Here is a 25,525-nt window from a genome sequence, read left to right on the forward strand (position 1 = left end):
AACAGAAAGGTTCTTCTCTCATAGCGCTGGGGGCTGGAAATCTGAGCTCAAAGTGTCAACAGGGACTGGAACAGATGCTCCCTCCCGGCTTCTGGGGGTTCCTGGCAATCTTTGGTGTTCCTTGGCTTATAGATGCATCACCCCAATCTTGCCTCATCTTCGCATGGCCTTCTCCCTCTGTGTGTGTCTTTGTGTCCTTTTTGTAAAGACACCAGTCATATTGGATTAGGCGTCCCCCTACTCTAGTATGACATCTTCTTAATATAACTAATTATATCTACAACAACCTTATTCCCAGATAAAATCACATTCTCAAGTACTGGAGGTGAGGACTTGAACATATGAATTTGGGTGGGAGGATACAATGCAAGCCCTAATAAATTCCTACAAGGTTTCCTTTATTCCACTTTTTATAAAATTTCAGCAACTTCCCCAAGCTTTAACTAGATCAGTAGTTTATAATATTCTTGCTACCAAATCAATGTGAAAATGTGCTTTTTAAAAAAAAATTTTTATCCTAAACTTTATTCTGGAATCTATGAAAATTCAGGTATGAACTATAGCCTCAGTGCGTCTAAGCTAATGGATCTGTACGTGTAGGTTGTTTCTTCCTCCCTCCCTCCTCGGCTTCTCCTCCTTCTTTCTGTCAGGCAGCTGGCAGCCACTTTGTGTCAGATACTGCAAGGTGCTGGGGTGCAACACCAATGAGGCAGCCTTGATCCCTACCTTCATAGGACCTAACACTAAAAGGACTGGCATCGAGTTACCAGGCAGTTATAGTATAATATGGGGAGGAGGTGTTTCCTGAGCAGGGAAGGTTCATAGCTCCATGGGAGTGCAGTCGGTGTTCATGGAGGCACCCAGCCCAGCCTGGGGTGTCAGGGACAGAGCAGGGATCAAGAAGAGAAAGCTCAAGTGCTCAAGCCTCATCATTTAAGGAAGCACTCACTCTAGGGTGCCCACTCTACACTTGCCTGCCCTTGAGAATGAGTGCCACCTTAAATGATGTGTCCTACCTGTCTCTCTGGTCCCACTCTCATCCTGGCCCTTGTCAGGGAAGCCTTCCTAAAGGAGGAGACTGCTAAGCTAAAATTAAAAGAGGATCAGTAGTTAGGAAGATGAATGAAAGTTTGCCAAGCAGAGATGGAAGAAGGAAAGAACATTCCAGCTAGCAGGCTCAGCAAACACCCAGGGGAAAGATCCACACAAAGGGGGAGCTGAAAGGAGGCTGGCATCAGGGAAGTCAGAGGGGAAGGTTTAGGTGACATGCAAGAGTCATCTGAACTCATCGAGTCCAGGGAGACTCAGGTCCCAGCAAAGCCACTGTCACCTCTGCCACCATTGTACATGTTGGATGAGGGAGAGATCCTCTGTGAGAATTGGAAAAGGTGACCTCTCTTCCGGGCAAAGATAGCTTTGGGTCTAAGTGCACAGTTCATTCTGGAGTGTGTGGCCTGGCCTGAAACTCCCATGTGTGCCCTCAGGCTGGTGTCCAATGGAACTTAGGCACAGAGGAAGGAGCAGGAGTCTGTGGGTGCAGACCCAGACCCTGCACGCAGGAATTTGATCTCCTTAGTGATGAACCAGGCCTCCCAAACCGTGCCCCAGATGGCCTGGTGGGCAGCCCTCAGCTTGGCTTGGAGATTGGCTTTTCTGTTTTAGCCCATCTTTAACACATTCTGAATTCCGCTCATCTGGGTAACTTTGGAAGCTATATAGAACTTACTTTTCTTCTATAACTCACCAGTCCTCAAACTAATTTCCTTAACCACAGCCTATTGCCTTGAAACAATCAGCCAAAGAAAAAAGATTCTGGGTTCATCACCAGTTTCTGGATTCTTCCATATCTGCATTCTGCAGAGGTTATAATAAGAAATATATTAACATATTTAAGCTTACAGGGTATTTACCGGAATACAATATTAAGAATGATTTTCTATGGCTTTTCTCTCCATGAATTTCTTGCTTTCTCATTAGGATTATACTTTTCATAGACCTAGGCCTTTCCCCAGGGACCCAAGCCTTAGAGCTCATCAGAAAACATGCTTACAGCTCTGAAAAATAAGAGTGAGGCCAGTTGTAGCTCAGTGTCCAAGCCCAGTTTATGGCCTCCCCTTGGGAATGCCCACTGCCAAGTGTCAGGTGCTTCAGAACCCACAGCATTCTCTGCTTTCCTAATCTCCTCCCTAAAACAGATGGGTAGGATTGCCTAATCATGCAGGACCAATTTAAAGCCAAAGCACACATCTTTTTCTGACCTGCTTTGTGCCAGTTACCTCTGACTGGCTCAAGGATGATATTAAGAGAAAAATATTTTGATTTTTGTTTAACATTATTACAATTATTTTTTAGACAAAAATTACTAGCTTTACAGATACCACTAAATCACATCTATATTTAGTTTCTCTTCCAAATGTTCACAAATTTTTTAAAGGGCAGATTTATTGAGCTGTAATTAACATACCATACAGTTCACCCAATTGAAATACACAATTCAGTGGTTTTCGGTATATTAACAAGAGTTGTTCAAACGTGACCACAATCATTTTGACCTTTTCATCCCATTAACAATCTCTGTTATCTTGTTCTCCCAGCCCCTGACAACTACTATTCTCTGTCTCTATGGATTTGCCTGGTTTGGGACATTTCATATACATGGAATCATATAATGTGTCACCTTTTGTGACTTGGCTTTTTTTTTTTCCCTTTTTTTCTCCCCTCCCCTTTTCCTTTTCTTTCCTTTTTTTTTTTTTTGAACAGTGTTAGTTTCAGGTGTACAATAGAATGATGCACTTCCATACACCACCCAGTGCTCATCACGAGTGCCCTCCTTCATCCCCATCACCTATTTTATCCGTCCCCACCCATCTCCCCCTGGCAACCATCAGTTTGTTCTCTAGAGTTAAGAGTCTGCTTCTTTTTTTTGTTTTAATTTTTAAAAAACAATTTTAAAGATCTTTTATTTTAAAGATTTTTGTTTATTAGAGAGAGCAAGCACAAGCAGAGGGAGGGCAGAAGGAGAAGGAGAAGCAGACTCTCTGCAGCAAGACCCAATGAGGGTCTTGATCCCAGGACCTCAAGATCATGACCTGAGCCAAAGGCAGATGCATAGTTGACTGAGCAACCCAGGCACCCAAAGCTTTTTTTAAAAGTAATCTCTACACCAACCATTGAGCTCAGACTTAGAACCCTAAGATCAGGAGTCACATACTCTACCCACTGAGCCAATTAGGCACCCCAAGAGTCTGCTTCTTGATTTGTCTGTTTTTTTCCCTCTGCTCATTTGTTTCTTAAATTCCACTTTTGAGTGCAGTCATATGGTATTTGTCTTTCTCTGACTGACTTGCTTTGCTTAGCATTTTCATTATGCTCTCTAGCTCCATCCACAGCATTGCAAATGGCAGGATTTCATCCTTTTTATGGCTGAATAATATTCCATTGTAATTATGTACCACGATCACCAATCAGTGGACATTCGGGCTGTTTCCACAGTTTGGCTATTTTAGTTAATGCTGCTATAAACATAGGGCCGCATGTATCCCTTTCAATTCGTGTTTTTGTATTCTTGGGCCAAGTACTCACCAGTGGGATTGCTGGATGGTAGGGTAGACCTACTTTTAACTTTCTGAGGAATCTCCATACTGTTTTTCACAGTGGCTGTACCAGTTTGCATTCCCACCAACAGTGCATGAGTGTTCTTTTTTCCACATCCTCACCAAAAACTGTTATTTCTTGTGTTGTTGATTTTAGCCATTCTGACAGGTGTGAGGTGACGTCTCATTGTGGTTTTGATTTGTATTTCCCTAATGGTGAGTGATGCTAAACATCTTTTTAAGTGTCTGTTGACTATCTGTGTATCTTCTTTGGAGAAATATCTGTTCGTGTCTTCTGCCCATTTTGTAATTGGATTACTCATTTTTTGACTGTTGAGTTGTGTAAGTTCTTTATATGTCTTGGATACTAACCCTTTATTGGATATGTCATTTGCAAATATCTTCTCCTATTCCCTAAATTGCCTTTTAGTCTTGTTGATTGTTTTCTTCACCATGCAGAAGCTTTTTATTTTGATGTAGTCCCAAGAGTTTATTTTTGCCTTTGTTTCCCTTGTCACAGGAGACATATCTGCAAAGAAGTTGCTTCAGCCAATGTCAAAGAAGTTACTGCCTGTGTTCTCTTCTAGGACTTTTTCGATTTTCTCACATGTACATCTTTAATCCATTTTTAATTTATTTTTGTGTATGGTGTGAGTAAGTGGTCCAGTTTTATTCTTTCTCTCTTTTTTAAAGATGTATTTATTTATTTATTTTAGAGAGAACATGCGCAGAAGCGGGGGAGGGGCAGATGGAGAGAGAGTCTTAAGCAGACTCTGCACAGAGTGTGGAGCACAGTGAGGGGCTTGAACCCATGACCCTGAGATCATGACCTGAGCTGAAACCAAGACTCAGACGCTTAACTAACTGAGCCACCCAGGTGCCCCCAGTTTCATTCTTCTGCATGTTGCTGTCCAGTTTTCCCAACACCATTTGTTGAAAAGACTGTCTTTCTTCCATTAGATATTCTTTCCTGCTTTGTTCAAGATTAATTGAGCCTAGAATTGTGGGTTTATTTCTGGCCTTTCTATTCTGTTCCATTTGTACCAATACCACACTGTTTTGATTATTACAGCTTTATAATATAACTTGAAGTCCAAAATTTGTGATGCCTCCAGCTTTGCTTTTCTTTTTCAAGAATGCTTTGGCTTTTTGGGATCTTTTGTGGTTTCATACAAGTTTTAGGATTGCTCTTGTTCTGTGAAAAATACTATTGTATTTTGTTAGGGATCTGTAGACCACTTTAGGTGGTACGGACATTTCAACAATATTTGTTCTTCCAATCTGTGAGCATGGAATGTCTTTCCAGTTCTTTGTGTTGTCTTCAGTTTCTCTCATCTGTTTTCTATAGTTTTTAAGTACAAGTCTTTTACCTCTTTGGTTAACTTTATCCCTTGATATCTCATTATTTGTGGTGCAGTTATGAATGAGACTGTTTTTCTTAATTTCTTGTTGAGCTGCTTCATTATTGGTGTACAGAAATGCAGTGGATTTCTGTACATTGATTGTGTATCCTGCAACTTTACTGAATTCATCAGTTCGAGCAGTTTTTTGATGGAGTCTTTGGGTTTTCTCTATATGGTTTCATGTCATCTGCACAAAGTGAAAGTTTTACTTCTTCCTTGCTGATTTGAATGCCTTTTATTTCTTTTTGTTGTCTCATTGCTATGGCCAGGATTTCCAGTACTATGTTGAATGAAAGCGGTGAGAGTGGATATCCTTGTCTTTTTCCTGATGTTGGGGAAAAGCTCTCAGTTTTTCTCCATTAATGATGATTCTAGCTGTGGGTTTTTCATATATGGCCTTTATTGAGTTGAGCTATGTTCCTTCTAAACCTACTTTATTGATGATTTTTATCATGAGTGGATGTTGTACTTTGTCAAATGTTTTTTCTGAATCTACTGAAATTATCATGTGGTTCTTGTTCTTTCTCTTATTGATGTGATATATCACGTTGATTGATTTTTGAATATTGAACCACATCTGCAGCCCAGGAATAAATCCTACTTGATTGTGATAAATGATTTTTTAATGTATTGTTGGATTTGGTTTGCTAGTATTTTGTTGAGGACTTTTGCATTTATGTTCATCAGAGATGTTGACCTGTAGTTCTTTCTTAGTGGAGTCTTTGTCTGGGTTTGGTATCAGGGCAATACTGGCCTCATCGGATGAATTCAGAAGTTTTCCTTCCTTCTCTATTTTTTGGAATAGTTTGAGAAAAATAGGTATTAGCTCTTCTTTAAGTGTTCGGTAGACTTCGCCTGTGAAGTCATCTGGTCTTGGACTTTGGTTTGTTGGGAATTTTTGATTACTGATTCAGTTTCATTACTGGCTATGGATCTGTTCAAATTTTCTATTTCTTCCTGTTTCAGCTTTGGTAGTTTATATGTCTCTAAAAATTTATCCAGTTTCTTCTAGGTTGTCCAATTTGTTGGCATATAATTTTTCATAATAATCTCTTATAATTGTCTGTATTTCTGTGCTGTTGGTTGTTATTTCTTCTCTCCCCATTGTGATTTTATTTATTCGAATCTTTTCTCTTTTTTCTTGATAAGTCTGGCTAGAGATTTATCAATTTTATTGATTTTATTTTCAAAGAACCAGTTCCTAGTTTCACTGATCTGTTCTGTTGGGTGTTTTATTTTGTTTTGTTTTAGTTTCTGTATCATTTATTTCTGCTCTAGTCTTTAGTATTTTCTTCCTTTTGCTGGTTTTATTTGTTGTTCTTTTTGTAGCTCCTTCAGGTATAAGGTTAGGTTGTTTGAGACTGGCCTTTTTCCCTTGGCATACCTTTTTCAAGGTTCATCTATGCTTTAACATGTTTATCAGTACTTGTTTTGTGTGTGTGTGTGTTTTTTAAGATTTTAAAGGAGGAAGCAGGCTCCCTGTGGAGCCAAAAGCCCAATGTGGGGCTTGATCCCAGGACCCTGGAATCCTGACCTGAGCCAAAAGCAGAGGCTTTAACCCACTGAGCCACCCAGGCGCCCCTATCAGTACTTGTTTTGATGATTGAGTAATATTCCATTGTATGGATATACCACATTTTATTTACTCATTGCTCAGAATGGACATTCCTTGGAGGGACATTTGGGTTGTTTGGACTTTTTTACTCATATGGGTAGTACTATTATGGACATTGTGTAAAAGTTTTTATGTAGATACATGTTTTCACTTTTAGGGGGGTATACAAAGGAGTGGAATTGCTGGATCATACTGTAATTCTATGTTTAAACCTTTGAGGAACTGCCACTATTTTCCAAAGTAGCTGCACCATTTTACATTCCCACCAGCAGTACGTAAGGGTTCCAGTTTTCCCACATGCTTGCCAACACTTGTTACTATTTTTCTTTATCGTTATTAACAGCCACTGTCCTAGCGGGTATGAAGTAGTATCTCCCTGTAGGGTTTTTTTTTTTTTTTTAAGATTTTGTTTATTTATTTGACGGAGAGAGAGAGAGATCACAAGTAGATAGAGAGAGAGGCAGAGAGAGAGGAAGGGAAGCAGGCTCCCTGCCTAGCAGAGAACCCAGAACCCTGGGATCATGACCTGAGCCGAAGGCAGAGGCTTTAACCCACTGAGCCACCCAGGTGCCCCTCTCACTGTAGTTTTAATATACATCTCCTTGATGGTTGATGATGAACATCATCTCTTGTGCTTACGACCATTTGTATATCTTCTTTGGAGAAATGGCTATTTAGAAACTTTGCCCATCTTTTTTTTTTTTTAAAGATTTTATTTATTTATCTGACAGAGAGAGATCCCAAGTAGATGGAGAGGTAGGCAGAGAGAGAGAAGGAGGGAAGCAGGCTCCCTGCTGAGCAAAGAGCCCAATGCGGGACTCGATCCAGGACCCTGAGATCATGACCTGAGCCGAAGGCAGCCACCCAGGTGCCCGAAACTTTGCCCATCTTTAAACTGGGTTGTCCTTTTATTTTATTGCAAGAGTTGTTTATATATTCTTTTTATTTTATTGCAAGAGTTGTTTATATATTTTATATATTATATATGCAGGAGTTATTTTTATATATACACATACTTATATGTATATAAATTCTTAAATTTATAAAACTTTCCCACAAACGATTTTTTAAACTTCCTAACATATTATTTTTAAAGATGAATGGTCAATTAAATCTGATATGACACCACCCAACCACTAAAAGTGATATGATAGGGGCACCTAGGTGGCTCAGTGGGTTAATCCTCTGCCTTCAGCTCAGGTCATGATCTCAGGGTCCTGGGATCGAGCCCCACATCGGGCTCTCTGCTTGGCATGGAGCCTGCTTCCTCCTCTCTCTCTCTGCCTGCCTCTCTGCCTACTTGTGATCTCTCTCTGTCAAATTAAAAAAAAAAAAAAGTGATATGATAGCATTCATTGCCACATTTTGATACATGACTAAGTGAGAGAAGCAGATTCTAAAACATGATGATCCATTTAAAAAATACTCATAGGGAATTATCTGGAAGTGTATATATCAAGGTGTACAGCACTCATCTTTGGTTGTTGCGATTATGTATATACATTTTTTATTTTTATAAATAAAATTAAATAAAGACAAAATATTTCATATAAATATACTTTTATATAATTTATAATCCTATAAAATATATAATTTATAATCATATGTAAATATTATTTATACTTATATGTAAATTATATATAATCATATAATTTATAATATAAATATAAACTATATATTTATTTATATTTTTTATTTTTCTGTATCTTTTCTTTTAATGACTATGTATTATTCCTATAATAGATTATTCTCAGATTCTTTAAAAACTCAGCTGGATAAGAAAATGCCTTCCTCAGTGGCACATGTGTTTGACTGATGATGCTCATTATTTGGACTTTCCAAAATCATAAGTGGGTGAGTGTGAAACCACAGTAGAGGCCATTTCAACAGAAGAACAACCTGAAGCTGTAGCACTTAGTTCCATACAGACTAGTGGTTGGGAGGGAAGGGATAAAAGGTATATGACATGTAGGCACTTAATACCAATCTGTATGACTTGCCTCAGTTTGCAAAGCATTTCAGACACCTTCCTTGGTTCTGCAACAAGTGTACTGAATACCAAGATGCAGAGACATTAAGTTCCTGCCCAAGGTTGTGTGGTCTTGTCTGCAAGGATGCTCCAGCTCCAGTTTGGGGGGCATCCGGGTGGCTCGGTCAGTTGGGCATCTGACTCTTGATTTCAGCTCACGTCATGATCTCAGTGTCATGAGATCAAGTCCCACATCGAGCTCCACACTGGGCGTGGAGCCTGGTAGAATTCTCTCTCTCTGTCTCCTTCTGCCACTTGCACCCTCTTCTCTTTCTCTCTCTACTAGAAACAAAAAAACCTACAGCTTGGGTTTTTCTATTCTTGCTGCAGTCCTTGTAACTGACAGTCCTGCCTCTCATCCTGGGTTCTTCTTTTTGTAAAATTGTCTCCAAGGGTCCAGTATCTGAAGGATGACTTTCTGATACCTGAAAAAAATGGTTAGCCTGGAGCAATATGCCGTGCTTTTGGCTAAGGGAGTAGGTAAATGGCTACAAGTTGTCCCTGTTCTCCACGGCTCCAAACTCTCAAATGCTTTTCTTTCATGCTCTGTCTCGGGAAGGAACAGTTGTTGTTATATGAATTAACTTATGTCTTGTTATTATTTACTTTTTTTTTTCATTTATAAGCTTGATTACTAAGCTTTCAATATTGCTTTCTCTTAGAGCTATTGCTCATGGGGTGCCCGGGGGGCTCAGGCAGCTAAGTGTCTGACTTCCACTCAGGTCATGATCTTGGGGTCCTGGGAATGATTCCAGCATTGGGCTCCCTGACTGGTGAGGATTGGTGGTCTGCCTCTCCCCCTACCCTTCTCCCTGCTCATGCTCTCTCTCTTTCTCAAATAAATAAAATCTTTAAAAACAAACAAACAAACAAAACTGTTGCTCAAATGAAGTCATCCTGGCATTTGTATTTGCTTTATTACCCTTCTATGATTTTAATAGCAGCTTTGCAAACAAAAGACTTATTATTCCTTGGCACATGCTTCATCATTTATGAACACGAGAAAGGAAGAAGATTATTTTTTTTTCCTTTGCTCAAATATTTGTGGCATTATTGGAGTTCTCTAGGCTAAAGTAGATGGAAAAAACCTCTGAAGTCACTTTAAAAGCTTTCTCTAGATTCTAGACCAGAGATTAGCAAACTTCTTCTGTAAAGGCCCAGACAGTAAATATTTCAGGCTTTGTAGGTATCTGTTGCAAGTACTCAACTCTGCCATTGAGGTACAAAAGCACCCAGAGACAATGCGGAAACAAGTGGGTGGGGCTGTGTGCCAATAAAACTTTATTTACAAAAATAGACAGTGAGCAGATCTGGTGCACAGGCTATGGTTTGCTGACTCCTGTTTTCAATTGTTCTGAAACATTTGTCTACCAGAAATCTAATTTTTTGGCTGAGTGATTTGTTATCAGCCATATGTTTCAAAGCCTCTTTCTATCACCCAAGACGGTAGTGGATTTTTCTCTTCAAAAGCAAAATATGATACTTACAAAGCTAATTATTACTCACTACATCCAAAACTCAGTAAGAGTCAGAAGGCAAATCCGGTATTACTCAGTCACTTATTTATCTCTTCCTTTCTAAAGTGAAGAGTTGCTGTAAGCTACAACCTGGGCCCTGTTTGGTCCAGGAACGTATCCCTGACCTCGTCCAGTCAGAGAAGGTGTCCCAGGTCATAAGTTATCCAGTCTGGGTTTTATTTCACTGTGGCCATCTGAACCACAGATCTAAAGAGCATTTTTATTTCTATCAGTTCTTTTGAAATTTATTAGAGAACAAAAATGGTTGTGAACAAATTCCAGTGACTGAGTTGAAAACAAGACTTTTTTTTTTTTTTTTGCATGTGTGTGGTTTCCTAGTCACTTAATCACATTGTGTCCCTTACCCATGGGCAGTTGGGAATTATAAGACCTTTTTGTAGTAAAGATTCTAAGGTAAAAGGTAACATAGAAGGGATTGGTAGCTTTCATGATGAATTTGATGCATAAAGTTCTTCCATGCAAGAAAAAGGTTCTATTTCTTTCTTTCTTTTTTTTTAAGATTTTATTTATGTATTTGACAGATAGAGATCACAAGTAGGCAGAGAGGCAGGCAGAGAGAGGAGGAAACAGGCTCCCCGCCGAGCAGAGAGCCGATGCGGAACTTGATCCTGGGACCCTGAGACCATGACCTGAGCCGAAGGCAGAGGCTTTAACCCACTGAGCCACCCAGGCCCCCCAAAGTTTCTATTTCTTAACAAATATTTTAGAGAACAGTGTTTTTTAAATGTCTGCTAGTACGTTTGCTGAACAAAACACATGGGTATTTTTTTTACGTGACAGGGTTTTATCCCAAAAAGGGATAAGAACCTTTTCCCACTGCCCCCTTAACTTACAATTTTTAAATTAACATTTTTCTGATGTCAGAGTAATAGAATTTTATAGAAGAAAATACGGGAAATTTAGAAAGCATAAGTAAGTAAAGTCAAAATTACTACCAACCCCTTAAAGGTAACTACTATTGGGGCGCCTGGGTGGCTCAGTGGGTTAAGCCTCTGCCTTCCGCTCAGGTCATGATCTCAGGGTCCTGGGTTTGAGTCCTGCATTGGGCTCTCTGCTCAGCGGGGAGCCTACTTCCCTCTCTCTCTCTCTGCCTGCCTCTCTGCCTACTTGTGATCTCTGTCTGTCAAATTAAAAAAAAAAAAAAGGTAACTACTGCTCACATTTTATTGTCCATTTAGATGGCTCTTAATGCGTATCATACATATAGATTAAGCTATAACATTTTCACCTGCATGAGATACTATACAAAGCATTTTTGTATTCTGCCTTTTATATTTCTATGTTGGTAAATCTGGATCAACATCAACTTTAAGGGCTATTTTGGCATTCCACAGGAGTGAGATACTTACTGTTATCTGCTTGGAGGATCTCCTATTTGTGTATTTTAAATACTTTGTACTTTTCCACTATTACAAAGAGTGCTTAGATAAACATCCCTGTACATGTCCTGCCAGAGTATCTCCTTTTAAGAGAAACTACTAAAGTGCCATTAGCAGAAATATGTCTGTACTTATGTATGTAGGATTTTGATACAGAAAAGTTTATGTTCAAATTATATCCTTTCTAACAGTTAATAAGAGTGCTTTATGCCCTCACCAATACTGGGAAATTTCTCTAATTTCTCAACAGATCAGTTATCAGCATTTCGGCATCCTTTGTGCTAGCTCTTATTGTTTGTTAACTATTTTGTATTCTTTAACCCAACACCTACATGGCACTTACTGTATGTCAGAGACTGTTCTAGATGTTTTTATGAGTATTAGCTAATCTCATCTTCACTGTAACCCTATAAAGTAAGGACTGTTACTATTCTTAACTTAGAGATGGGAAAGCTGTGAAGCAACTGGAAATTCACACATCTGGTAGCTAGTGGAGCCAGGATTCGAAGCTTCCTCGTTATTCTAGACTCCACCTGCTTGACCATCGTGCCTGCTGCCTCTTTGGAGGAAACAAAAACTTAGCTGGCTGGAGAGTGAACCTGGACAACAGGGGTCAGAGAGCCAAATCGTAACCCTTAGATTTATACATTTTCCCACCTATATGTCTTCTAATTATTTAAGAAGTAATCTCTTTGATTTTTTTTTAGGATGTATCAAAGTCAGAAGAAATCAAAAGAAGCTCTGCCTCACTACCAAGAGGCTTTAGAATATATTGAGATCAGTCGAGGTGAAAAAAGTCTTGAGTGTGTACCAATATTGAGGGAATTAGCTGGTGCCGAGCAAGCCCTGGGACTTCACGACGCATCCGTCAACCATTTTCTACAGGTAAGCTGCAATCTACGGGCCACCAAAGTTCTTCTGGACCCACTGGTTTCCATGGACATGAGTGGAAGAGCAGCTCAGAACGCCTGGTTTTGTTGTTTGCTCGGGATAAGAACATCTTCGTCTAGGTGACCGAGTGGATAAGTGTGGGAGAGGGGTCCTCTGTTGCCAGGTGCATGGTCCTCAGATAGCCTGAGACTCCTTGAAGACGGCTTTTCTCCTATTAGTGCCATGATTCAAGTCTTATTTTCTGAAGTTCTTTGTCTTCTCGTTTATTTAGAGCTTATGTTATCAAACTGATTAAGGTTCTTTTCTAACCATCTAAAATCTTCTACCATCTAAAATTTTCTACCATTCTAAAATCTGTCACTTGAAGCCACTTGGAGTTGTCATTTATTAGCTTCTGATCTCCTTTATCATCGTAGGATTCCTCTGTGAGTGTGTCAGTCAGGGTTCTCCTGAGAAACAGAACCAACAGGACATATACAGAGAGAGAGGTTGATTTTAGGGAATTGACTGACGCAGTCGTGGGGGGACGCATGAGTCCGAAATACATAGGGTAGGCAGGCCAGCTGAAAACTCAGCCCTGATCTCTATGTTATAGTCTTGAGATGGAATCACTTCTTCTCCAGAAAACCTCAGCTTTTTGCTCTTTAGGCTGCTCTTTAGGCCTTCAACTGATTGGATAAGGCCCACTCACATCGCAGAGGGCAATGTCCTTTACTCCAAGTCTGATTGTAAATGTTAATCACATCTACAAGATGCATTCACAGCAACATCCAGACTAGTGTTTGGCCTAAAAACCAGGCACCATGGCCTCACCAAGTTGACACATAAAATTAACCTTTACAGTGAGTTCGATGTTTTTGTATGGCATCATCTGTTGAAAACACATTTTAAATTGTTTTGTCTGAACATTTTTCCCTGTTAAAGTTGTAAAATATAGACCGAACTATTCTTGTTATTTAGGATCAGATGCAATGACATGGGATTAAGAGTTCTGGATTGCTCTTTCTTTTTAAATTTGTCGGACCATGTATACACCCACCCAGAGTTTTTAGAATATCCTATTCTGTCACTGCTACCTGGATTATCTCTCTCTCTTTTTTTTTTTAAGATTTTATTTATTCATCTGACAGACAGAGATCACAGGTAGGCAGAGAGGCAGGCAGAGAGAGAGAGAGGAGAGCAGACTCCCTGCTGAGCAGAGAGCCCCAGGTGCGGCTCGATCCCAGGACCCTGAGATTGTGACCTGAGCCGAAGGCAGAGGCTTAACCCACTGAGCCACCCAGTCGCCCCTGGATTATTCCTCTTAATTACTATCTCCTTATGACATAGTATTATGTCCAGTTTATAGATAAGGAAGTCAAGAATTGGAAAGGTTGAGTGATAGACCCAGGAGTACCATCAATGCCAATAAATAGCATAGCCCAGAGTCAAACCCAGTAGTTTTCAGGAAGATTTTTCTAACTGGTATGGAACAGAATAGACCAGGGAAAATGTGCCAACAGTGGAAGTAAGGAGAACAGTTCGGAGACGACCAAAGTAGCAAAGGCTGAAGATGATTTTGCCTCGGACAAGGATGATGATAGTAAGGATGAAGAGAAGCAGATGGGTTTGACAAAGATGTACGAGGCAGAATTGATGAGGTATGGAGATAGATTGGATGTGGGGAGAAGAGGGCATGGGGATGAATCAATGATGACTCCTGGGTTTCTGGTCTGAACAACTGCGTGGATGTTTGTGCCAGGTACAGTGGGGGTTGGGGAGCAGGCGTTGACAGGTGCTGGAGAGATGGCAAGCTCAGGTTTCGACGGCGGGTCTGAGATGCCCATACAGGTGGAAATGTCAGTTACATAATGGGGACTAGAGCTCAGAACAGGGGTCAGGAAGTCATCTATGTATATGCAGTTAGTTGCCTTGGGAGAGGATGAGATCACCCAGTGGTGTGTGTTGGGGGGCAGGTAGGTTATTGAGTGAGAAAAGGATACAACAGAGCCTTAAGTAACTTCAGCGTTCATTGGTCAAGTCAAGAAGGATAACCTAGCAAAGAGAGCAAAGAAGAATTTGGCAGAAAAACATGAGCAAAAGTAAAAGCGAAAGTAGTATCTTCTGTGTCTTTTGATACCTTTTGCTGTTCTGAAGGACATGGGGCAGTTGAGAGAATAAATGAATGAGTATTCCTAAATCCTAAAGTGCTTAGCACAGTGCCTGACACATAGCACTACACAGGATTTTAAAAATTCCCCTCTTTCCTTTCTTTTTCCTTTCTCTTTCCTTGATGACTTGGTCAAGGGAAACACTGGGGTAGTCAAGAGGCAGAAACCAGATTGTGTGGTGAGTGAGATGTGAGGAAGCAAACATAATAAACATACGTACCTAATTTTTAAAAAAAATTTTAATGTAAATTCAATGTAGTTAACATATAGTATATTATTAGTTTCTGGGGTAGAATTTAGTGATTCATCAGTTGCATATAACACCCAGTGCTCATTATATCACGTGCCCTCCTTAATGCCCATCACCCAGTTACCCCATCCCCCAGCCACATCTCCCCTCTATCAACCCTCAGTTTTTTTCCTGGAGTTCAGAGTCTTATGGTTTGTCTCCCTGTCTGTTTTTGTCTTATTTTACTTTTCCTTCCCTTCCCCTATGTTCATCTGTTTTGTTTCTTAAATTCAGCATTTGAGTGAAATCATATGGTGTTTTTCTTTCTGATTGACTTATTTCACTTAGCCTAATACCCTCTAGTTCCATCCATATCATTGCAAATGGCAAGATTTCATTCTTTTTTGATAGCCGAGTAATATTCCATTGTATAAATACACTACATCTTCTTTATCCATTCATCCGTCCATGGACATCTGGTCTCTGTCCATGGTTTGGCTATTGTGGACATTGCTGTTATAAATATTGAGGCACAGGTACCCCTTTGAATCACTATTTTTGTATCCTTTGGATAAATACCCAGTTATGCAATTGCTGGGTCATAGGATAGCTCTATTTTTAACTTTTTGAGGAACCTCCATAGTGTTTTACAGAGTGGCTGCACCAGCCTGCATTCCCACCAACAGTGTAGGAGGATTCCCCTCTCTCCACATCCTCAGCAACATCTGTTGTTTCCTGAGTTGTTAATTACAGAGACCTATTTCACAAAGTACTAAGAGGTGAGGAAGACCAGCCCAGGCAGAGGGAAGAGCGTGTGCAAAAGTCTGAAAGTGAGATGTAGCTCGACTTCAGGGAACTGAAGCAAGTTCCCTCTGCCTGGGCAGTGGGATGGTGAAGGCTCTAGATCGGTATCATTCAAGTGGGGTGTTGAAAATCATGGGAAGGAATTTGAGCTTCATCCTAAGGGCAGTTAAGGGTTTTCAAGCAGGAAGACTGACATCATGAGATTATCAGTCTTGAAGGGTCACAGTGTGGAGAATGGACTGGATGGCAAAGAAATAATCAAGGATGGCAAAGAAATAATCAAGACGGCCGCAGCAGACCAGGTGGGGGATGATAACACCTGGACTCAGGTGTTGTCATGGGGATAAAAACATGGACAGACTTGAGAGATGCATAGAGACTAGAAACAGTGAGCTAAGGAGTTGGGGAAGTGAAGGAAATGGAGGAGTCTGGTGTTGGGCCAGGTTTCTGGCTAAGGTATGGCTGGTGGGACCATTTACGGAGTGCAGGAGCTCAGTGGACTCGCCATGTTTTGTTAGTATCCGTAATTCTGAACATTCTTATACAAAATGCTTTTTTTCTTTATTTGCTGGTATAAATTTTCAGACGTTTAAACCATCAGAAGGAAAGATGTTGAATGTTTTATAGTTCTTGATTCAGGTTGACATTCTGCCAAAGGGTAATTTTGATTTATCTAGCCACCAGACGTTGGTTTCCCTTTGTTCTTAACTGAAACAGTTTCATACCAACCTTGCCAACTCTTTTACACTATTTTTCACTCCCATGTGATACAATATAATCTCAAATTTAATTTAAAATTTGTCCTTAGTCCGGGTTTCCTAAATGTTTCCTGACGATATCCATTTCCGCCCTTAAAATCTCCATGCAATCTTTCCTGTACCAGTTTCTAAAATTCAAAGGCATCAAGTGATAATGTGCTCAGAGTCCCCCAGGGAAGGTCATTACCCATAACAAAAGCCACTGGAATGGAAAATAGGTGGCTTCTAAGACCCAGCAGTAGGCATTCCAAAGATTTGAATTTGGAAGCATTTTCCAAACTGTGTTCCAGAGAATACTAGCATCTCACACATCTCACAAGAATTCATAGGTCTTCCTAGAAAAGATGTTTGTGATTAAATAAATTTGGGAACTATTAAGTTAAAACTAAACACGTGTCTCTCTAACACCTGGTTTTACTGTGCATTGGAAATACCAAATGTAGTACCGAGAATCGAGAATCCTATATCTATGAGACGCTAGTGTTCCCTGGGCCATAGTTGAGGAAATACTAGCGTAGAGAAAGAAATAGGAATTTCTAAGAGCAGGGATCATCGAAAGGATTCTACCTTCCAGTATATTAGGCCTTATCACCTCTAGGAGCCCTCGGTACTGTGTGAATGGAAAATGGGTTAAGTAGTTCCTCTTGTTTGTGGGGCCCAGATACACAATTTTTTAAAAAAAGATTTATTTATTTATTTGAGAGGGAAAGTAGGGGAGGGGAGCCTAAAGGGAGAGGGAGAGAATATCAACAGACTCTCCACTAATCATGGAGCCCAATGCCAGGCTCAGTCTTGAGGCCCAGAGATCAGGACCTGAGCTGAAACCAAGAGCTGGACACGTAACCAACTGAGCCACCCAGGCACCTCCCACCCCCACCCAGAGTCACCATTTTAAAGTATTTTGCCACAGTCGTTCTCCCTGTCTGTCTATAGAGACTCACATGCATGCATATGTAGGCACAAAGTGGTAACTATTTACACTTTTTAATCATCTGGAAGTATTTGATTATATATAAATTGTGTCCTTCTATCCCTGAGTACTTAACAAAGATAGTCTGTGAGGTAATCACAATACAGTTATCAAATTCACTAATGTTCTCATTGGTAGAAGCCATATTCTCCTTTGTCAGTTGTCCCAGTACTGTCCTTTATGGCATTCTTTTTTTTTTCCATCCAATACAAGATCCAGTCTGGGTTCATGTGTTACCTTTAGTCATTATGCCTCTGGTCTTTAATCTAGAACAGTTTCTCAGCTTGTCTTTGTCTCCTTTGACATTGACATTTGTGAAGTGTACAGATCAGCTGTTTTCTAGACTATACCTCAGTTTGGGTTTATCTGATGTTTTCTTGTGACTAGGTTTGGATAATGCATGCCCAGCCAGAATACTGCAAAAGGATGTTGTATTTCTTAGGGTAGTACACCTGGAGGCATGTGACGTCTACCTGTCCTTCATTAGAGACGCTACGTTTATCACCCAATCAAAGTGATTCTTCCCTATATGGGAACCGTTGTTCCTTTTGCAGCCAATAAGCATTCAGTAGAGAGACAATTTTAAGACCACGTATATATCCCACTCCTTTGCACAGTTTCTCAACATTTAGCATGTGTTGATGAATCTTTCCCATACCACTCTCTACAGTGATGGTGGCGGATGAATGATTTTCCATTCTGCCATCCCATCCACATTTATCACTGGACGTTCTACTTTTAGGAAAGTCCGTCCCTCCTCCCACCAGGTTATTTATTTGCTGTTTGTATATTTTGTTTTTCCACCTAGCAGTATATTCTGGAAATCACTTTATAGCAATTCATTCATCTGTACAAAGGTATGATAATCCACTTTAGGAACATACTGTGTTTTTCTCAAATCATTTTCTGTTTGGGCATTTCGATAGGTTCCAGTATTCTGTAATTACAGATAATGTTCTAATGAATAATCTTACATATATTTTTATATTACTGGAGTTGTATCTTCAGAGTAAATTCCTAGACGTGGGAATGCTCCGCCAAAGGGAGCTGGTTGTGTGGGTAGTTTTGCTGGATATTGCCTTTCTTGGGGCTTCTACCATTTATACTCCCACCAGCAAAGTCAGACTGTGCTGTTTCCCCAACAGCCTCTTCCCAAAGACCATATCGTCAAACTTTTCATGTAGTTCTATCTGAGAGGCAAGAAGTGAAGTTTCCGTATAGTTTTAATCTGCACAATAAATTTGCCTATTTTTTCATAGGTTCAGTGGATTTCCTTAATATATTTCTTGTGAATTTTCTTTTCCTATCATTTGTCTACTTTTTAATAGAATTTTTATCTAGTTTCCCTTAACTGTTAAAAGTCATTACAGGAACACTGGGTGGCTCAGTCAGTTAAGCATCTGCCTTCGGCTCAGGTCATGATCCCAGGGTCCTGGGATCAAGTCCCACATCAGGCTCCTTGCTCAGCAGGGAGCCTGCTTCTCCCTCTGCCTGCCACTCCCCCTGCTTGTGCTCTCTCTCTGACAAATAAATAAAATCTTTAAAAAAAATAAAATCTTTTAAAAATAAAAAAAAATAAAAGTCATTACGTCCGACACATATTGCCCCTTTATCTATGACATGTGTCATAAATATTTTCACCTGATTTGTCATTTGCATTTTATTTTGTTTATGGTGTTTTTATTGAGATAATTTATATACCCTAAAATTCACCCTTCTACAGTGTACAGTGTAGTAGTTTGGTCATATTCACAAAGCGGTACAAGCATGACCACTATCCAATTGCAGAACAACTCTCATCACCTCAAAAGAAACTTGCACCCACTGTGAGTTACTCCCCCATTTCTTCTCCTGCTCATCCCCTAGCAACCACCAGTCTACTTCTGCCTCCATGGATTTGGCTGTTATAGACATTTCATAGAAATAGAATCCTATCATATGTGGCCTTTCATGTCTGACTTTTTTATCTAGCATATTGCTTTCAAAGTTCATCCATGCTTAGCAAGTATCAGTACTTCATTCCTTTAAAAAAAAAAAAAGATTTATTTATTTGAGAGAGAGAGAGAAAGAGCACACATGAGCTGGGGGAGGAGCAGAGGAAGAGAGCATCTCCTGCTGAGCACGGAGCCAGATGCAAGGCTCGATCCCACGACCCTGAGATCATGGCCTGAGCTGAAATCAAGAGTCAGATGCCTAACCAGCTAAGCCCGCCGGGGGCCTCTACTTCATCCCTGTTTTATGGCTGACGAATGTTCTGTAATACCGATGGGCCACACTGGTTCATCTCTTCATCAGTTGATGGATGCTTGGGTTTTTTCCACTCCATGGAAATTACAAATACTGCTGCTCTGAGCATTCACATACAAGTGTTTACATGGATATAGGTTTTCAGTTCTCTTGGGTATAAGGAGAACTTGACTTGGGTATGAAGAGAACTTGACTCTTTGAGGAGCTGCCAAGCCGTTCTCCAAAGCAGCCTCAGCATCCGAGTCCCACCGGCAATGGCTGAGAATTCTACTTCCTTCACATCCTCGCTAACATGCGTTAGGATCTGTCCTGATTTCAGCCATCCTCGTGAGTGCAGAGTGGTACCCCGCTGGGATTTTGATTTGAATCTCTCCAATGACTCATGGTATTCTGCTTCCGTGGATGTGTGTGTGCTCATTTATCCATCTTTGGGGAAATGTTTATTCAAATCCTTTGCTCATTTTTAAATAGGGTTACTTGTCTTTTCATTGTTGGCTTAAAAGAGTCCTTCCTATGGGATATTAGACACTAGACCCTTATCAGATACATGATGTGTAAATACTTTCTCCCGTCCTCTGGGTTGTCCTCTCACTTTCTTGATGGCATCCTTGGAAGCATAAAAGTTTTCACTTTCACTGAAGTCCAGGGTATCCTTTTCCTTTTGTCGCTTGTGCTTTCGGCCTCACGTCTAAGAAACCATTGCCTAATCCAAGTTGATGAAGGCTTTTATCTGTTTTCTTCTATGAGTTTTATAGTTTAATCTTTACATTTAGTCTTTGATCCATTTTGAGTTCATTTTTTATAGGATGTGAAGTAGGGCTCCAACGTCACTCTTTTGCATGTGATTATCCTGGTTATCCCTAGACCATTTATTAAGAGGACTATCTTTTCTTCACCAAATTACCTTGGGACCTGTGTCCAAATCAATTGACCATAAATGTAAGGGTTTACTTTTGGACTTTTGATTCTATTCTGTTGATCCGTATTTCTGTCCTTATGCCAGCACCACACTCTCAATTAATGTCTTGTAGTAGTACATTTATGGGTATTATGAATAACGCTACTGTGAACATTTGTGCACAAGTTTTATAGTAAGTTTTGAAATCTATAAGAGTGACATCTCCAACTTCTTTACTCTTTTTTAAGATTGTTTTGGCTCTTTTGGCCTCCTTACATTTTTAGTGAATTTTAGGTTAAGCTTATCACTTTCTGGAAAACAAAACAAAACACTGAGTTTGTATTAACTTCCTCACAATATTAAGGCTTTCCACACATGAACATAAGATATCTTTATTTATTTAGTTCTTCCCTGGTTTCTTTCAACCATGTTTTGTAGTATAAGTTTTGTACTTCTTTTGGGAGATGTATTCCCAGGTGTCAGTGTCTTGTTCTTTTGATGCTCTTAGAAACAAAAGAGTTTTTTTCTTCATTTCCTTTCCCTGCTGTTCATTGCTAGTGTGTAGAAATACAAATGGTAGGTTTAACTTACATGCTGCTATCCTGCTGAACTCATGTATTAGCTCTAATATATTTTCTTGTAGATTCATAATCCTTTTTGGCCATGCAAAAGCTTTCTTAATTGCTTTCACATTTTCAGCATTTCCCTTCACTGCATTTGGATTTTGAAATTTTTAGAAGGATTTCTCTGCATTAGAGTTGTAGAGTAATTCACTCATTTTTATAATACTTGTAAAATTTAATCAGTGACTTTTATTGTTTATTCTTGAGTTTAATAAAGATTGGAGAGTGTTTAAATAAATACCAATCATTATTAGAGAGAGAGCTTTGTGAAGTTGAAATAACATCGGGTGTGAAGTCAGAAAATCTGAGTGGGAGTCCAAAGTCTTCTGTTTGCCAGCTTTTTGATTATACAAGTCATTTAACCTCTCCAAAAACAAAACAAAACAAAACAAAACAAAAATTCCAGTCCTACAAAAGGCCCTATCCATTTCACAGAACTGCTCAAAGGTTCAAAATGGAAACTGCTTTGTGAGCCATTAGGCATGTTGCCAGTATAAGCTTCTTTTATTTATTAACAGTAATTATTAAACATTTATCAAGGCTCCTCTTTTCTCTAAGAGCTTTACCTAGACACAGAAAGGTACAGTGTGGCTGCAGCTCTCCACGGGAGCCCTCGCCTAAAAGCCATTTAGTAAGTACCCGCAAAGAAAAGGGGTTTTGTTATTTTACCCTCTAGTTTTTCCGCTCTTCATTCCTTTGGAGTGACAGAAATGCCCAGAGAGAAAAGACCTTTTATTTTCTGTAGAATGTCGACAAGTTCCAAAGTATTTCGGGAACTAACCCATTCAAGTAGAGAAAAATACGAAGCCCCACGGAGCCACCACATGGGGAAGGCGGTGGTCCCCGGGACCAGTGATGTGGCTGCTCTAGGCCCCATCAGTCCCCTTGCCACAGGGGTCTGCAGACAACCTGCAGGCACGATTGTTTCTCAGACTGTTTATGGCAGATTTTGGCAATAGACCCGTGTTTTCCTCTCTGAAAGAAAACTCGCAGGATCTCATTTCTGTGAGGATGTCCGTGGGTGTGTGTGTTCAGTAGGGGGATGAGTTGACGCCCCACGAGCTTCGGCTGCTTTTCAACATCTCTGATAGTTGACTTGCCTGTCTTTCTTTTCCGTTTTCAGGGCAGCTCTGCCTCTCAGTAGTTCCCAGATTTGTGGGCAGTTGGAGTCACAAAGTATCGCAAACTAACTTATCAGTCAAACTACCAAACACTTGGAGGTCAGAAAATGTGGCTTCGGGTTCCTCTGGGCAGCCTTGGCCAGACCCAGGGGACGGGTGACAGGTGTTCACACCCGGCTCCTGCCAGCTTCAGACGACACCACAAATGGCAACACCTCTGATTGGTTCTGGTTCATTGCTGTGTATTTGCTGTAATGCACTATTTATAATTTCCCAAATCTCTGAAAATAGTACCCTTTCTTGTTTAAAATTAGGAAAGATGAGAATGGAATTATGATTCTGTGCATCATAAAACTTTTCCAAGAATGACATAAATCCAGGTGCTATATTGTTTCTTTTTAAGTAACTATTTTTTTATAAAAATGATAATGCTCTTTATATTTAAAAGATCAAGCCATGCCAAAAAATACAAAGAAATGAGTTACAAGTCATCTGGGGCCTCCTTTCCAAGAAGAGTCAATTGTGATACTTGTCGGATCTTTCCTCTGCATATGTGCCTATGGATATTGACTGAGAAGGGGACGAGAAAGAAAAAAAGAGAAAGAGAAATGGATGAATTTGATGGCATAAAAACAAAAAACTTCTCTGTGACAAAATATCACAAAGTCAAAAAATAAATATCAAATAGAGAAGATAGAGGAGGAGTTCTTATAAAAGCTAGGTGAGGGTTGCCTGGGTGGCTCGGTTAAGTGACTGGCACCTCCTGAAATGGAGCCTGTGTTGGGCTCCGTGTTCAATGGGGAATCTCTTTGAGATTCTCTCTCCGTCTCCCTCTTATGCTCTCTTTCTCTCTCTCCCTCTCTAAAATAAATAAATAAAGCTTAAAAAAAAATCTAGATGAAAAAGACAACTCCATAGGAATAGAGACAAAAGGCAGGAACGGTCAGTTTACAGAAGCAGAACTACAAATAGCCCATAACCGTAGAAAAATAATGGTTGGCGTCATTTGTTATTAAAGAAATACACTGTAACTGAGCAAAACAAGAGTCTGATGATGCCGGGGATGGCAAGGGTACAAGAAAGTGGGCATCCTTATGCACCACCACTGGAAGGAATGGGGATTGGCACCACTTTGCGGGAGAAACAGTTGATATTTCCTCTACAATTTTATAATGCATTGACCCCTTGACCAGCCGGTTCACATCTAGAAACTTACCCAACAGAAGGATGTGTACACGTGTGCAAAGACGTATATGCAGTGAAACCGTGTCGCTGGCAACAGCGAGCCTTTGGGAATTAGACACACAATAGATAGATAGATAGATAGATAGATGGATGGATGGATGATACATGTGTTCCACCTTGAGAGATGCCCAGAGGACATGATTATTTTTAAAAAGCCAGATGTAGACCAGAATATTTATTGAGTCAACAACTGGTCAGACCCCGCAAGATGCCCTCCTGTCCAGGGGCAGCCTAGGGAGTGACATAGGCCTTAGCTGAATAGTCACACAGGTGAATGTGAAAGGCAACTGTGACCTGCACCTGGAGAGAGGTCCCAGGTGCTGTGAGAGCTCCCAACAGAGAGGCCTGAAGAGAGGGGAGAGGAGTCACTGTGGCAGAGCCCGGAGGGCTGGTGGCTGACGAAGCTGGGGGAGGGGGCGGCAGGGCAGAGTCAGGCCCTCAGCGTGTATGCGCGTCTGTGCAGGTGCGCGTTTGCACAAGCATGTCAGTATTTCGAAGAGGACACACGGGGAAACTTGGTAGTGATCGCTGTAAGAAGTCAGACTGCGGAGAGGGTGAGGCTTATAGACAGAAGGGAGAGGGTGTTTTAACTTACCACTTAGGCTCTTTCAAAATTATATAGGGGTATTACTCCTATAATCTATAAAAAAAAATCTAGCTATGTTTTAAGAAAACACACACTAGTAACCAAGAGCAGATGAAAATCTAAGTTCTCCACATATCTATTTTTGTGCTAACCCTTACGGAGAGGAGGACCTTTTCTCCCTAGCCCTTTGGAAGAGCTAAAATTGACAACCGGAGGGCGGCCACAGAGGACTCTCTATTAAAAGAAGCCAGCTTCCTCTGGAGCCCTCGGAACTCAGTTTTTGGATGCCCTCCGCACCCAGTGATTTCTCTTTCATCTACTCCCCACCCCCACCCCCGGGGAGTCCCAACCACATCTTTCTCTTAGCCAAGGCTCTCCGGCTGCCCCAGGCCCCTGCGGGGTGGGTGGCCATGAGAGGCTTCCCTCCCGGCCAGAGACTGGAGAGGAAAGGAAGTGTCAGCCTGGAGTTGTAACGTGACCCTGTCTGGTACAAGGCCACCAGCCCAAAGCTAAAGGGTGGGACGGCGGGCTCCCGCAAAGGCCAGGAGGGAAAGCCATGTAACTACACGGCTGGGCAGTTCTAGGAGGAACACAGCAAGCTCACATCTCATAGTGACAAGAGGACTGGAATCAAAGCAGACACACAGACATGTGGTAGAAAGCACCTTTAAAAAAAAAAAGATTTTATTTATTTACTTATTTGACAGAGAGAAAGAGATCACAAGTAGGCAGAGAGGAGGGGGGCGGGGGAGGGGGAAGCAGTCTCCCTGCTGAGCAGAGAGCCCTATGTGGGGCTCGATCGCAGGACCCTGAGATCATGACCTGAGCTGAAGACAGAGGCTTAACCCACTGGGCCACCCAGGTGCCCCAGAAAGCACCTTCATCATCTGCTTCATCTGTCACCCACTGCCTAACTCCCCACTCCGGTGCCGTCCTTCGGTGGTTAGTTCTCAGAAGCTGCTTCGGGACCCACACATTGGCAGCCCGGTCTCCCCCTCGCCAGCCCATTTCAACTTCTGGGCCTAGTCTATTTCCCAGCACCTATTTCTCTGACTCTCAAGTAACACTTCATTATGTTGATTAGAAAATCATCATTCTGTAACTTTTACTCTCTTAACAACCAGATATTAGACGAGAAAAGGGTGCAACTAGGAATCACAGGCCTTAGTTTGAATCCTTGTTCTGCCACGCCCTCGATGTGACCTTTTCAGTTAGCCGCTTGATCTCCCAGATAATTCATTTTCCCCATCAGTAAATCGGGCTGTTGACATCACCTTTACGGCTCATTCTGTGACTCAGCGAGCAGGTGTATATAATTCATGGAGCACCATGGCTGACAAAAGTCGGTGCTAAACCAATATGAGTTTCCCCCTTCCCACCGTCCTCCCCAGTGCGAGCCTTCGGCTGTACAAAGAGATCCCGCCAGTTACTGAGTTGGAGACTGAT

The 25,525-nt window shown here is 40.9% G+C and overlaps 1 protein-coding gene across 6 annotated transcripts in view; it reads left to right on the plus strand.

The window, feature by feature from the left end:
• TTC23 (tetratricopeptide repeat domain 23) overlaps positions 1 to 25,525 on the plus strand; it is a 97,651-nt gene that overhangs the window by 36,101 nt on the left and 36,025 nt on the right. For all 6 annotated transcript variants that reach the window (XM_032836034.1, XM_032836033.1, XM_032836035.1 and 3 more), the window contains exon 6: positions 12,265 to 12,442. In XM_032836034.1, the coding sequence (XP_032691925.1) occupies positions 12,265 to 12,442 (178 nt within the window). The remainder of the gene's footprint in view (positions 1 to 12,264; positions 12,443 to 25,525) is intronic.

The sequence above is a fragment of the Lontra canadensis genome, unplaced genomic scaffold, assembly GCF_010015895.1.
Source record: "Lontra canadensis isolate GAN:19392208 unplaced genomic scaffold, GSC_riverotter_1.0 scaffold89, whole genome shotgun sequence".
Taxonomy (NCBI): Eukaryota; Metazoa; Chordata; class Mammalia; order Carnivora; family Mustelidae; genus Lontra; species Lontra canadensis.